The sequence below is a fragment of the Pocillopora damicornis genome, chromosome 9 (assembly GCF_964200805.1).
Source record: "Pocillopora damicornis chromosome 9, jaPocDami1.2, whole genome shotgun sequence".
NCBI lineage: Eukaryota > Metazoa > Cnidaria > Anthozoa > Scleractinia > Pocilloporidae > Pocillopora > Pocillopora damicornis.
The window spans coordinates 811,397-826,240 of NC_142678.1; the positions used below are offsets into that span (position 1 = coordinate 811,397).

At 37.8% G+C, this 14,844-nt stretch overlaps 1 protein-coding gene and 1 non-coding gene across 5 annotated transcripts; both read left to right on the forward strand.

Moving 5' to 3' along the window:
- The first annotated feature begins 158 nt into the window (after positions 1 to 158).
- On the forward strand, positions 159 to 6,673 carry LOC113685749 (uncharacterized). The gene is made up of 5 exons (XR_016179630.1): positions 159 to 1,340; positions 1,723 to 1,810; positions 2,059 to 3,227; positions 5,247 to 5,286; positions 6,442 to 6,673. It is a non-coding gene; the product is annotated as an uncharacterized LOC113685749 (transcript).
- A 4,118-nt stretch (positions 6,674 to 10,791) lies between these two features.
- On the forward strand, positions 10,792 to 14,769 carry LOC113685685 (uncharacterized). Of its 4 annotated transcripts, none has more exons than XM_089181626.1 (5): positions 10,792 to 11,138; positions 12,017 to 12,095; positions 12,561 to 13,024; positions 14,035 to 14,156; positions 14,591 to 14,769. In XM_089181626.1, the coding sequence occupies exons 2-4, from the start codon at positions 12,056 to 12,058 to the stop codon at positions 14,128 to 14,130; spliced, it is 600 nt and encodes a 199-aa protein (XP_089037752.1). In that variant the 5' UTR covers positions 10,792 to 11,138; positions 12,017 to 12,055; the 3' UTR covers positions 14,131 to 14,156; positions 14,591 to 14,769. The 4 variants fall into 4 exon arrangements, with proteins under 4 accessions (XP_089037752.1, XP_089037753.1, XP_027059019.2 ...); XM_027203218.2 differs by having other exon boundaries at positions 11,016 to 11,125; XM_089181627.1 differs by lacking the exon at positions 14,035 to 14,156 and having other exon boundaries at positions 11,015 to 11,138.
- The last annotated feature ends 75 nt before the right edge of the window (positions 14,770 to 14,844 follow it).

Genomic DNA, 14,844 nt, shown 5'->3' on the forward strand with positions numbered 1-14,844 from the left:
AAAAAAAAATCAATAAATATGTGGATATGAAATAACACAGGTTTAAATTGTGATCACTTTCTGCCACCAGGACTAAAAAAAAATAATTGGCTTAGAATAATGATACTTAGTAAAACAACCTCCTTAAAGTATGCTGAGAATATTTACAGTATCGAACTTTTCACCTAAACACGTGTTAATTAAATTACACTCGCCGAGGCCTGCACTTTGTAATACTTTAGCTGCCAAAAACTCGATTTGAACGAAATGAAATTATAAAAATGCACGCGATTTTATTTCGTTTTCTGGGTCAAGAGCAGGCAGCTAATCAGGGTATATCTGGCTTTTGGGAATCTCAAAACAGTAGGTACTCGACATGTCTGACATGAACTTGAAGCGACATTGAGACACGTCACTTACTTGCGCAATTTCCGAAACTTTACGCAACCCATATCAGAGGTCAAACTCAACTCACTTTGACGTACTGGAGAAAAAAGCGGAGTTAATGTCTTTTATTTGATGAGGAAAGACTGGGTAAGTATTAACAATTTTCTGTGGCAAAGCAAGGAAAACAAGGAAAAAAACTTACTTTCCTTGAATTTTATATTTTTAGTCATATTTTAGTTTCTAATTCATTTTATGGTGGAAAAATCTAATGTCTTCAATTAATTCGGCCTAGGTTGGTCATAAAGTTTATTACTAGGGCTAAGACTTATAGCTATACCTTTCTTGTACCTTAATAGCCTTCATGAGTGGCTTTTATAGGGGAGGGTGAGGGTACTAATTTAGAAAGGCAATCCTTGAGGTCTGCATCAAAACGATCGCACTTCACCCTCCCCTCCGTCATCTTTCTCCGAGAGTAAAGCTTTGTGAATATGCAGAGGGAAGGCTTCAGCGAAATCCGCATCACAGTCGTTGAAAAGCAACCAATCAACCTCACGTCCCGAGAAAGACCAGCGGTAAGCAGTCAGAAGGTCCCGATCCACATGTGAAGTAATTACACCGTGAGTCGAATGATAGTACTTTGTTTTCATCCACTTTGAAATGTAAACAGAAATAGCGACTATTCCAGCGGGCGCACCAAGGCTAATTTTCACCCGCAAAACTGTATGGAAGGTATGCATGTTGCGCGCGCAATTCGACTGGTATCTTTATGACGTAAAAGGCCTAACGCTGGTCGAGTCAGAAATCCTTTTATTGTAGTACTCTCGTCATGTCGAACGACCCTCTGTTACAAGCCACATTGCAGTTGTCCGAGGAGTTACTCTGTAGAAGACCAGAAGAGAGAAGCATCGACGACATACAGCGTATTCTTCCATGGATTCGACACAGGAGTAGTTTGTTTAAAAACCTGGAAGATGGTAAATGTATGGCTGTGCTCACACTCTCAACAGACTCTTTTTACATAGATCTGATTTAGTTTTTTCAGCTGGAAATGAACCCGTTTTCTTTGTGATTTGGTACGGACAAAATTTCTTTAACTCCCATGGATTACCAAGATAAAAATTTTCCTTATATCTTATATCTTATACCGTTTTCTGGGTATATACTGTAAATTACGGAACCTCCTTGACGGCTAATATGCATAAATACGAGCGTAAGAAACTGGATCCGTAACTTACAGTACGGACATTTAACTCGGTTAGTAAGAAGTATACATTTATATGGTTATCTGTTTGAAGAATGTACTCTAGACGCTCCGATTTTGAGTTGGGGTTAAGACTATTTGTTCCTTTTTAACAGAGACTTAAGTCAACTTGATAAAACATGTGCAGTTGATCAAAGTAAAGAAAGATCATGTCATCGTACGACAGGGAGAGAAGGGAAACTGGTGAGTACTCTTCAGGGTCGTTCTCAGGGCTCTTCCGGCTCATTGCTCGTGTTTTTTCTCGCCCCTTGGAAAATACAACGTAACGGAAAATATCTGCTAAAAATATGTTAAACCATCAAATAAGGGGTATGTTCATTGATTTACTTCTATTATCTGCTCCGCGCTATCCATCAGTTGAATAGTTTATGAACTTGCATTTATTGCTTTGAAATAAAATATGATCTGAATATGCGATTACTCTCTGGCAGTTTCTACGTCATTCTTAAGGGTGCAGTGTCAATTTACGCCAGAAAGGAAGATGATCATCACACCGATTACCACCATCATCATGACATGGGTGCAGTCCGCGGCGCCCAGGAAAGAGTAGCGTACTTTGGAAATGAGCTAGGAAATCTGAAAAGTGGAAAGAGTTTTGGTGAGATGGTTCTAATGAGCGACAAGAAGGAACGAAATGCCACCGTGATCGCCGATGAGATGACGGAATTGATTGTTATCAATGAGGAATTGTTCAAGAGGGCTTTTTATGCGTATAACATTGAATGGAAAGAGAAGTCTGCCTTTGCTTTGGCTTGCCCACTGTTTGCTTCATGGCCAACAGCACTAAAAGCTCTCTTGATTGAAAACCTTAAAATGCACAAAATCCAGTTTGGAAATCGGTTAGTGAAGCAGGGCTCGCCGTGTAATGCGGTCTATTTCATCGCTAAAGGTGCGGCTAAGGTATTATCTGACCCCAGAAAGTGCAAAGAACAGTTCGAAGCTTTTGCACCTAAAAAGAGGAAGAAGAAAAAGGAACGAAACCACGGAGAAATAGAAGAAGAAGAAAGAGAAGAAGGAAAGACTGAACTAAACGCACTAGAAGATTTGGTTAGGCCTTTGACTGTTATTGAAAAACGACGAAGAAGATTGGAGTACGGATTTACTGCCTTGGAAGACAGGTTACGGCGCCGTGAAATACAAGCCTCCTTAATTGGGCCCGATGACATCATTGGTGACGTGAGTCGGTTCTTGATATCCCAGAGTACTGTGCGAGCGTAGAGTGTGTCGAGGCGTTAGAGGTGTATGAGTTGGACAAAGCAAGCTTTCAGCGGCTTGTAGCGCGGCGCAGCCCGGAAACACTGGCGCTACTGTATCGAGTTGTCCTCACAAAGCTGAGGTTACGAGTGGAGAAGTTCAACGAGATACCATTGTTCAAATATCTGCTCGATCGTGCTGAAGCGGCGCCTAATAAAGAAACATCGAAGGCGCTGAGGAGAAGAAGCACCCTACTGCCCCTGATCAAAAAACCATTAGCTAAGGGAGGAAGATGGAAAACAATCAAAGCCACATTTTTGTTAGAAGGGCAGCCGGCTAGACAGAGCGAAACCATTCTGGAAATGAGAGGTGAAGTTAGTTACAAGGATAAGGAGGCCACCTCGAGGTGAGATAACAAAACAAAATAAGTATAGAATTCAATATATGAATAAAATATAAGGCGAAGTTCTGCACTCGGGCCAAGTGGCCCACAAGCCCATGAACCCATCTTGCCCGCTCGGGAACGCCCGCTTTGATCCTCCGTGAGGCGGGAATACAAAGTTCGTAATTCGTGGACAATGTCGACAAGAAGAAGACAGTTCATTTATAGAAAACATAAACGAGTACCAGCCATCACTGTTGGCTTCCAGGGCTCGAAAATAAACAAGTCATCATTGAGTCTTGAGAAAACGTGGGATTTCTCTATTTCATTTCAAATAAGAGTTAACCACCTCAGAAATACTTGTGCTATTTAGAGAATCGTTTATTGACCAAGCTTGTTCGATCAAAATGGCTGGTCACTAGCCTCCTTCCTTTTTTTTTCGTTTTAATCGACCCATCGTCCCAGTCCATTAAAACGCGAAGAAGTAAAGAACTCGGACAATATCCAGCATACTGATGTCATGCTTGGTCAATAACACATATTTATCGACCGATAAGTCAATTTTTACTTTTGTACTGATATGCCATTTGTGCAATGGTGTTCTGGAAAAAAGCGTATCGCAAAAGAAACTGTGAAAAGGGATTCAAAAAGGAACTTTCAGGAAGTAACTCCAGCAGAATCACTCTAGGAAAGATGGCTTTTACTCTCTTCATATTATGGTTTGTCGAGTTCATTCAGGTTCGGTTCAAATGTTGGCCGCCTGTCTTCACTTGCATTAATGTGGCTCTGTCATGTCTGATGACCACGCATAAGCTGCCGAAGAAAGCTTTAGTCAGTCTTCATAACTCTTTAACCCTTTAACTCCCAAAAGTGATCAACATGTATCTTCTCCCTGTAATATCCATGCATTATCGAGCAAGCAAGTAATGAGAAAACTCAAATTTAGACAGGTAGAAGTTCAGTGTTATCTTGACCTATCACCAAATTCTCGTAACTAATTTACAAGGGAATGAGTTGAAGCTAAAAAGGGAGAACTAAAAATCAGATCTTGGGAGTTAAAGGGTTAACAACTATTATTTCTTTGACAAGTTAGTGATATAGAAACTTTACTCGATAAACTCAGCTCCTTATTCTCAGCTTTTGTTAATCAGCTTTCAAAACACCGGAACATGATCTTTAGAGTCACGCGCGGTAATGAAATGTTTTCGGAAGTTTTGCATTTACGTTTTTCCTGAGTTAACCTTAATTCCTGTATAAAATTACAGGAAGACTTTCTTAGACGACGTTGGGAAAACCATCAATCTTTTTTTTAATGCGATTATCAAATTTTTCTGGAATCCTCACAATTCTATAGAAAGCGCGACTTATTTACAAAAACGGCAAAATAGAGTTTCTGGCGGTTTATCTTCACTCTTTTGTTCATTAAATCGATTATATTCACAGAAGTGCTGAACAAAAGGCCTAGGGTTTTTGTTCTTTACCTCAGGCTTGATCTGGGGATCGTTGTAAATCAGAGTTCATTTTTAGCGTTTGCCGTTGGCGCAGATCCAGGCTTACGTATTATGCTTTCAATCCGACTGTTTACTTTTGATATTAGTCGAGCACGTAGCCTGATTTTTATTTTTAAAGAAACATTGTTTTATTTTTAACAACGAATTGCATTAACATCCAATTGGATTACTTAGCAAACAGTGAGTAGCTAAAAAAACCCTAAGAACTTGAAGAATTGTCGGTCTTTATTTGTGAGATAGGAAATCTTCATCAAGCAGTTGTTGGTTAAGACGTACATGAGCATCAGACGCGATATACTCAGCTGCCTTCAAAGGACGAAATTCTGAAAGTGTGATTAAAAGTTTGGAGCTGACTATTTCAAGATAAGTGAGGATCAAGGCATAGAGAAACAATTTACAAATGCGTGGGAGGGAGGGCGGGGCAATGATAGATCACTTCAGAAAATGATTCTTTTACAGCTAACTCTTGATACAAAGCTTTCCTTAATTAAACATCTCATTCCTGCACTTGTTATTCGATATTTTCTTTCAGTGAAAAGAAAAGAAGAGACCAAAAGCGCTCCGATAGAAAGGTATTGATGAAAATATACATTTAAACCGCTTATTATGCAATATACCGCACTTTCTATCGGCTTACCGGTGCAATCACCCACGCAAAGAATTGCGTAGAATCACAAGCCGCAGCCGAGTGATTTACACACTTTGTCGTGTTCTCCTAACATCCCAACTTGATTATTACGCCAGTAAACCGATAGAAAATGCGGTCTATTGCATTTATGAATTAAAATTAAAAGCAAAAAAACCAAATGTTGCACTTTTCTATGGGTTTATACCGGTGCAACAAACAATAGCAGGTAATTTAGCGTTAACAACTGAGTTGAACACGTAAATTGGCCATCGTAAAGGGTAAAAAAAGCTGACGTTTCGAGCGTTACCCTTTACGGTGGCCAAGTTACGTTTTCAACTCAGTTGTCAACACTAAATTACCTGATATACTCTCCCACCGACGTAGCACCACAATTTCTTTAGAAACTTACCCCTTTTATCAACAAACAATAGGTTTTTGACCAATCAGGGTGCTTGTAGTACCTCAGTCAATCGAAAGATCCTGTTTTAACTAAAATAACATCTAAAAAATTGTTAATAAAATTTCAAGTTGGGTTTGAGTTTCAGAGAGAGGGAAATCTTCAACATTGATACAACGATCATTTGTCTTAAGAATTATATCTCGTCCACTTTATTGCAGATAAAACAATTTGAGCTCCCTTGCCCCTGTTTTTTATTCTTTTTAAAATAAGTTATCCCTGATTTGTAGAGCCAACTTCAGGGAATTCACGACGAATAATTCGGCATTTAGCCATTGCTCGATAAATATATACAGATATAAAATTTCAATTTTTTACCGAGTGTCTTAAAATTGCGACTACCGTCAAATGAACGACTAACAAGAGTTATGTTCAAAGGTAAGGTTTAAGTCTTTTAATTCAAGCGAAAATACCAATGACGCAAAAATTTGCGAAACAATTGAGAACGATGCGTAATAGAAATCTGCCCGGATCAATAGTATCTGAAATTGAATTGGTTATCAATACAAATGATGCAAAAGGAACACGCGTGAACCTTCACAAGTAATTTCAATTATCGCAAACGAAAAAAGGTAAAAAGACACTATTTGATGATAAAGATGCCAGAGTTCTTTTTAATTCCTTTTGTTTGCTAACTTTCAGGAACCAGTCAAAAAGCAGTACACATCCGAAGAATTTCGTGCCTTGAAGAAGAAAATGCAGGCACGAGGAAAAATGATACGATAAGGCGGTATCTAAGGAACTGTAGGAAGCACTAACTTTCGTAAAAATCAATTGAGCGATTTGACGTTAATAAAATTTGATATTTAGACTTTAAACATTGACACAGGTGAAGTAAATAAACGTGAAATCAGGTGAATATTGAATGCCTTCCATTTCTGATAACCTCGTAGATACTTTGGCATAGGGATTTATGCCCCCCCCCCCCCACCGTCCACCTCCCCCTGTTCCGCCAAAGATCCACGCCAGCGGACTTTTCCTATAGCCAGACACCTCTTGTAAGACGAAACGTTTTGATCCTTTGGGGATTTCGACTTTGAGTGCGACATTTTGATTCAAGTTATCAGCAAAATATCACAATAAAAAATCCTTTGTGAAGTACTTTGTTGCTTCCAAATTTATACAATTGCTGTTTTGGGCCTTTTTTATTGAAAAAGCTATAAAGCTGTTAGCGTGCGTGTATCTTTCTTCTGCTTCTACACCATTTTTCGAAAAACCTCGTCTTTCATTGCTGCTGTGCGTTTTTCCCGACAGAAGAAGAGTATCAGAATCACGGTAGCTTTTTTCTCAGAAAAAAAAAGGGTGTGTAGATATTTTTCAATTCGTTGCCATGACAACAACATTTGACGTTATAGGAACTCCTTGCACTCTCTCTAGCTTTAAAAGTTCTAGTCATTAATCCCATTCAGTGTGATAACCCTATGAAAGTATGCCTTGGGTAAAACACTGGGAAGAGGAACTAAAAAAATCTTTTGTTTCCAAGAAATTAATTCTTGTGAACAGTATTCACAACTTGACGCACTGAAATTAATGGTGCATAATGACGTGAGATTGACGACATTTTCTTTTCGTGGACATTTCCGTGTCGCACATGTTTGTCGCCAATTTGAACTTAACCCTAGGGTGCTACTCTCACAAATCGACCACAAAACCAACAAGTTTAAGGCTATGGTCACGATTTGGTAGAATCGTTTGTTGAGATGTGCAAAATTACCTTCAATGCGAAGGAAACAATAAAATGTGTTACTTTGATGAAATAAAACAAACATTTAAAATTTCCTGTGTTCTTATCACCTTGTTTTCCCCTGAACGCCCTCTTCTCGGGGGTGGAGGGTGTGATTTACTCCCTTGAGTACATACGCATACTTAAAACATGGCTAAGATTCAAACAGCATCAAAAAATTTCGAGAATCACCACTTCCACGCCCTCTTCCCCCTTCCCTTTAATGTGGCATCAATGACTCAATGGAGTGGCCCTTTTTTCGTTCTTATTTAATTTTATTGGGAAGTAGTTGTCTGTCAAGGTCTCTTAAACTGACTAAAAGGCCATCATATCATGGTTATGTCACTTGAACGTCACTGTGCAAAGAACACATCTTTTTTCAATTCAACAAACTCATTAATCAAAGGGGCTATCTTCCTCCTTCAGTATCAGTCATAAAATTTCAATTCAAGCTCGCCAAGGACGATATCTATTGACGATTAATACTTCAGAGCGCTTAAAGATAAATAATGCATTTGATCAGAGCCTGTGGTGAAGAAATTTCTGAGCAGTTTTACTAAATTTTCAGGAATCTAACATTTAGGTGATGTGTGATCCATCAAACATCAAAATACCAATTCACTTACAGTTATGTAAGTGTTACGAAATGAGATTCCTTCTTGGCATATCTTTCCCAGCATACGTTGCTGTGAGGCATACAGCATGACGTAACATTATAATGTGTTTCTGACGCACAAAAACAGTAAAATTACGGAAATTAAATGGATTTTGGGAGATTTGACATAGTTTTCACGCGGAAGAAGGAATTCAAACGCAGATTTTTGAGTATCTCTTGTGCCTTTGTTTCTAAGGCCAGCTTGGGCCCGTTTTTCTAAGGCCTCGTAAAGCTGTTGTGTTTTCATTCAAGATGGGGATTTCACAAGTTTTGAAAATTACACAATGAAAATGTCACCTAAAGAAACAAAAGGGAATGGTTAGAGTAATAGAAACTACTTCTCTATTCTTTAAATTTTGATTTTAAGATATGGCTTCAGCTTTCACAAGCGTCACTGATGTCGTTCACCGACATACCATTCGCACGACCTATGTGAAGCAATCACAACTGGGTCTGTTATGTAATCATGGAACCCTTTTTTACATCCGTCTAAGAAATGTTGTAGTAAAAATCGAAAAGAAGAAAAGAAAAGAAAAATAGTGTTGAATAAAAAACGTTCTCAAAATCTGAAGCTGAGTTCATCGTCCATATTTCATTTTAATTGTTGATATCGAGTTACATCGTTTCACGTCAAAAACTGAAAGCTTGTCCACCGTTATACTAAAACCGTTACGTGTAGCTCACTTATCACTACAAAAGCTACGCAAGTCGTCGCGAGCCACGGATCATTTTTTTCGAACCAAAAGATTAGTCACAATTGTAACTAAAAATGGTTTTTTCTCTTTTCGTGGGAATAGGATTTATCCAATATGCAGAAAGTGTGCTTTATCTTAAAGGGTTATTTAAAACGAGCTCTGCATACTTATTTGACTGGCGGAATAATTGAGTAATTTAGTAAGATAAGAATTACCGCTACCTTTTTTTTTTGCCAGTTAAGTTATCGAAGAGCGTTTTTGTTGTTGTTGTTTTTTCTTAAATATGTTTTCTCATTTATTTTACTAAGTGACTAAAGTACGCCTCACATTTCTCGTTGCAGTAGAAACTGAAAAGAAATTTCCATTTTCCAACCCTTGAGGAAATGTTTTGATCAAATTTTGGAAAACAAGTCCGAGAGACCAAGGACGACGGAAAACTTGAAAGTCATGCTTCCGACAGCTCATCTCAAATGAGTTGTTTTGTCATTGAAAAAAAAAATCTTAAGCATTCGAATAATTACCCGACCACGCTCAGTTTAGCGAATTTGTGCGACAGCTGTGAATTTTAAAGATAAACTACATTTCAGATACCGCGATGAACGTCATTGATAAATTTTCAGAAGGACTAAAAGATGGATACGAAAGCGAAGATTAACATTGAGCCTTGAAGATCGTGCTATTTGTTTCCGCTATAGAGGAAAGACTATGATTTATTGTGTAGAGTAAAATGTTCATCGTTTTAATCAGTGCTTGGAAGATATTGTTATGAAACAAAGATTTCTCGCAGAAAAATATTACAACGCTTAAAATTATTCCAAAGTATACGAAATGTGTGTTGAATAAAATTTATCGCAAAATATGAAAATCATTACATAAACTGGATCAGGAAAATGTTTAAAAAGAAATGGGAACAGAATACTAAATAACAATAGATTCTAGAAAAAAAACTAATATTGTTATCAAAATACAAATCTAGCCACCACGGATATGAATAGGTCTGAAAAAAGGTATAAAAAAAATGAGAACTTGAAAAAAATTTTTATCGTGTAATATTTCATACAAAATACGTTTTTTTGGTGCCAGGATTCGCACAGCAAATTAATAATATGAACTGAATTGAAAACACTTAAGCGATGTTGGCGTACATTTAAGAATATTAATTGAGCGATGCTAGAGCAAAAAAAGAAAAGGCTTTTCTGATCTGGCAGTTAATTAATTATAGAAATTTAGAACAAGTGGTTCAATCCTTATTTTCAATTTTCTTTTTGCAATTCCTTTAAATTTTGGTTTCATGATATAGGGAACTTGTTTTCAAAGTGACAAATAAACAATTGTATGAAGTATGGGTCGCAATTGTTTTCAATCTTTAATTACTTAAATTCAAATGATAAAATTGCAAATTCAAAATTCTGTCGAAATTAAATTTTTTAGGAAATGTCTCAGAGAAGATATAAATTAAATGTCCTATTATAATTTTTTTCTTCTTTATTAGCTCAGATATTTGAAGTAGATCGTTTTGCGGATAGAGAGGTGACGCAGAAAGAAACAAGTTCAAAGAACAATCACAAATTTTAACTTGACATTCGCAAATTTTATTATGATATATATTTCAGATGAAATTATTTGTGTAAGATCGGGTATTGAATGTTGAAAGATATGGACCAGGTCGAAGAATGCGGAATTTCTCCGGGAAGAGGGCAAAGCAAATATCTGGGCGAGCTTCAAGAAGTAATGTTTGCCTCTCGAGATTTCAAAGAAGGGTGAAAAATACCTGGAGCCTCTTTGTCCTATGGGACACATTTATTCAGGAGCAAGGCTAATGAAGGCTGTATATAGCATTAATTACCCAGTAGAAATAGATGATAAAAAGGCTTACACGAAGTTATGAAGAGGTAAACTCTGATCCAGCTGAAAAGCTGGGGACTGAAATATTCCAGCAACATCTTAGGTCATGAATTTGATCCTCTAACTAGCTCTGAGTTTGTTTCAGCGACGAGCCAACGGTCGCACATTCAAGTCGATGGTTCATTTGGGTGATTAATTGTCGGATAAGTGTTTAAATATTGATATCATTTACTCCCCCCGCCTACGAAAAGGAACTCAAAGCGCCGAATAAACCCTCTTTGAGAAGGAAGTGATGGCAGTAATCTTTCATAGTTGTTTCCGACAACATGACACTAAAAGGAATATAAGCAGATCAAGTTTTCAATTTTATGCATACGACCCGTGCTAAAGAACAAAAGGGAGAGAACGGTGAGTTATCAAGGTGAGAGATCCCCAATTCAAAGTTACCTATGAACTGACATAACCCTAAGACATTACTAGAAGCAACTGAACACTAGAAATACTCAAAACCCTACTCTTCTTGTAAAATCTAGGTAAAATTCACAATTTTCTTAAGGTTGTCAACAATTGGCATTTATTCCTTCCGAATAGAGTGAAATTTAAGTATTCCAATCAGATTTATCGTATTTCATTTTCACGTCGGATATCAATGCGTAGAGAGAGAACCTACGAAAAACTATTGCCTGAAATTCTGTGTTCTTTACAAGAATACATCAAAGCAATACTTTGGGAGGGAGTCTTACTTCTAATGAAAACAATCGAGATCTTGTAACCACGGTATTTAACGGATAGTTGCAACCTTTACTTTTCGGGGCTTCACTCAAAAATTGAAAACAGAATGCAATTACATTATCTTAATCAGTAAGAACCGTTATTTTCAACAGAATCTGTTGAAAAATTGATTACGGACTTCGGACGCTAGGTAAATAAACAAACAAACAATATTATCCGAAATGAAATGGTTGTTTTCCAAATTTACTCACGGGGAGGGTTCATTTAAATTTAAGTGATTCTCTACGTTAACATTCTGCGAACAATTTCAACAATATGTTCTTTGCTTTTTCACTGTGTAGCCATTTAGTTTGGGTTTATTTATATATATTTCTTTCGTGCAAAAGGCCCTCGTAGTGCAATAATCAACAATGTCAAACTTACTATGAGAAAATACTTTGACGTAGAGTTGGTTTGCTACATTGAATGTGAAAGGTTGTCTTTTTTTAGCGAAAAGAGATTTCACCATCACAGTTCTAAGTTAGAAACAATTTTATTGTTTGATAAAAATGTCTCATTCAATTCCAGAGAATTGATATCGACGGCTGAGCCTCGTTTTGGTGCGAAATGCTTACTACGTTTGTAGTTCTGTTTTTTCTGCAGTCGGGTGAGACATTTATGTTAATTTTACCTTTTCTGACCTTTAAGTAACTTTCTCTTTGGCTGTTTTTATGCATCAACAACCTCCTTCTTATTGTTCTAGCAGCTCCAGAACTTAAAATGCTACCATGTATTTTCTTTAAAATTGAGTTTCGACTCGGACATTAATGATTTCTTTTTTAACTGACACCCCGCTGATGCCATTTTACTTCCGAAAATCGTTGATAATTTGTGATCACCACTGCAAATAAATGTACGTGCGATTGGTTGAATGGAACCTCATTTCGTGCGCTGAGCTCCATGTTCTCTCAAATCTCGCTCACACGAATGTCAGTGGGCGTCCTTATTTGTCGTAAATCTCAAACCAGTTAAACTAGAAATCTAACCATTGAGACAATCGAAAGATTCTTACTTCAAGAATTTTTATTATTACCATCATCTTAATTCACGTTCTGTTAAACCGTACTTTTAGTCTCTTCTAGGAATTTGAACTTCGTTGACAGTCCGAATCCTGCCGATGAAGCCCCCTTAAACGGCTGTCAAAATGAGGAGGAATGCGAGTACGACTCGCGGCAGCGCGTGGGCCGCTCGAATGCGCTTACACAGAAGCGCCAAGTCCCATGTGACAGACTTCCGAAGCACGAGCAGCTAAGCTGTAACCTATTTATAGGCAAGAGAGGGCCTGATTTCTTTAGAAAGACGTACGAGCGCTTTGCGAATCCTTTACAGCTTCAAGACCCCGATCCAAGATGCACAAAATTTACCTGTCGTTTCAACCCAAGTGGCAAAAAGAAATTTATGGTTAAGAAAGGTGTCCGTGTTACTGCACCGAAGGAGGATAGCATGGGTGATGTAACCTCAGACACCAACTCAAAAGCTTGTACCAATCCGGCAGATTTGTTTTGCTACGGTAATGGAGCTGGACGAAAGCGATCGGTAAGTTGTCCTTACATTACCGTACAACTCTTTCCCGCCCAGGCTTAACTTATTCCCTTCCACGTCTAGCGGGGAATTAGACCATGGAAACTGCTCACCATCTCGGCTTATTGTGCGACATCTTCTCAAGTTGCATTGGTTTTTCAAGGGTGTGCCCGATGCTGTCCACCTTGCAATTTCTGATTTAATGATCGTTTTTTTTCCTCGTGTTTCGCTACGGCTTACAATTATCCGTTCCTTAGGACCCCTAGTGGAAACTCGGGCTTACCAAGGCATAATCATCTAACTTCGGGTTCCCGTTTATAGAATGAATGCTTTGTAAGCTTGCAGGATTTCGTAACTATTGAGGTAGCAGGTATTTGTAAACCACGCGTCGTGGTTTTGCATGTAGGGCTAGGTTGTTAAGCTTTTTAAAATGGCGGTCCCCATGGTCGAATTTTTGCGAATTGAAAATTATCAGAACGCGGTAAATAACGATTTTTTAAAAAAAAAAAAATATACTTTAGGAGACAAAAACACCTGTTTCTAAAACATGCTTCTCCAAGTTGAGGCAGAGCATATGCAATACGTGGTGTGATCAAGCACTAAATAAACTGCATGCCAAGGGGAATTCTGATATTATTTTTTGGAAAGGGCTATTTAGTGACTTAATTATTTTTGAAAGAACGACATAGAAATATTGAAGACACATAGAAGAATGTATCAGATGACTCTGACTATATTAGTTGGAGACTTAAAATGGTGGATTCCGCTTCTTTTCCGTAACTTATAAAACAAAATTTGGCTGATTTGTGGCGAGGATTTTTAGGGAATCATTGGGAAAACTTAGGCTCCATCAATAAACGTACAATTGTTCGGATCAATGCTAATATCTGAGCAACTACGCACCTACCCCTCCCCTAACCCAACAACAGTCAACTGGTAGCAAGTTAGGGTTAATGTTGGGTCAGGGGAGGGGTAGGTAAGCAATTGATCAGATACTGAATTTGATTCAATTGTTCCATCATTAGATTCCTGAAATAGAACAAAACTGCTCAGATCCAGAAAATAGTAAGTCTTCAATATGCCGCTGGGGAAGTCAAGGGAAAAAAAGTTTTTCCGGTTAGAAGCTGAGCACGATAGACGATCTGAGGTGGGCATGAAAACGTCGTCTTTGTTTATAAAACAATCATCCTAACACCCTGGCCTCCAAAAAAAAATTAAAATTTTAAATGACGTATTTATCGTTTGGCTCATGATGTCGTCACTTTTATATTGGATTGGACGGACAGCGGACCGCTGAGGGAGCAGATTATCTTAATACACCTGTAAACAATGTAATAACCAGCCAGTCATAGCGAAGCATGATGCTCTATATGCTGTCATGTTACTAGTAGATCTCGTCGCCTTCAGGGACTAACAGTATACAGTCGAAGGGTCACTATCCACATCGGAAGTTATTACACTGTGTAACAAACGATGAACCTTTCAAATGCAGTGGTGTTAGGGTTAAGGTTAGGGTTACTAACTTGCAACTTGCAACTCTACACGATGAAGATGAAATAAGCCTCTTTTTTCTCTTTTTAGGTGATTTGAATTACGACGTTAAATATATATGTGGCTGCCGTGAGCGTAAAAACAGAGCAAGTGTATTAGTCAAGAGAAATCGCTATAAGTCTCCATACTTCTTTTTTTTGCTGATCCTAAACAATGTAAATTTCTGTGTTGTAAATTAAAGCTGTGGAATAAAAGCGTTTTTATGTGCACTTCGGTATTGATGAAAAAATTTAACTATAGAAATAATATCACCCAGCAAGAACAACCTTTTCAAATGAATGAGA

Bases quoted from the DNA above. Each gene is read 5' to 3' on its own strand.
- LOC113685685 (XM_089181626.1), top strand. From the start codon at position 12,056: ATGCTTACTACGTTTGTAGTTCTGTTTTTTCTGCAGTCGG. The intron at 12,096-12,560 runs GTGAGACATTTA...CCGTACTTTTAG, and splicing joins TCTGTTTTTTCTGCAGTCGG to TCTCTTCTAGGAATTTGAAC. The intron at 13,025-14,034 runs GTAAGTTGTCCT...TTCCATCATTAG, and splicing joins GAGCTGGACGAAAGCGATCG to ATTCCTGAAATAGAACAAAA.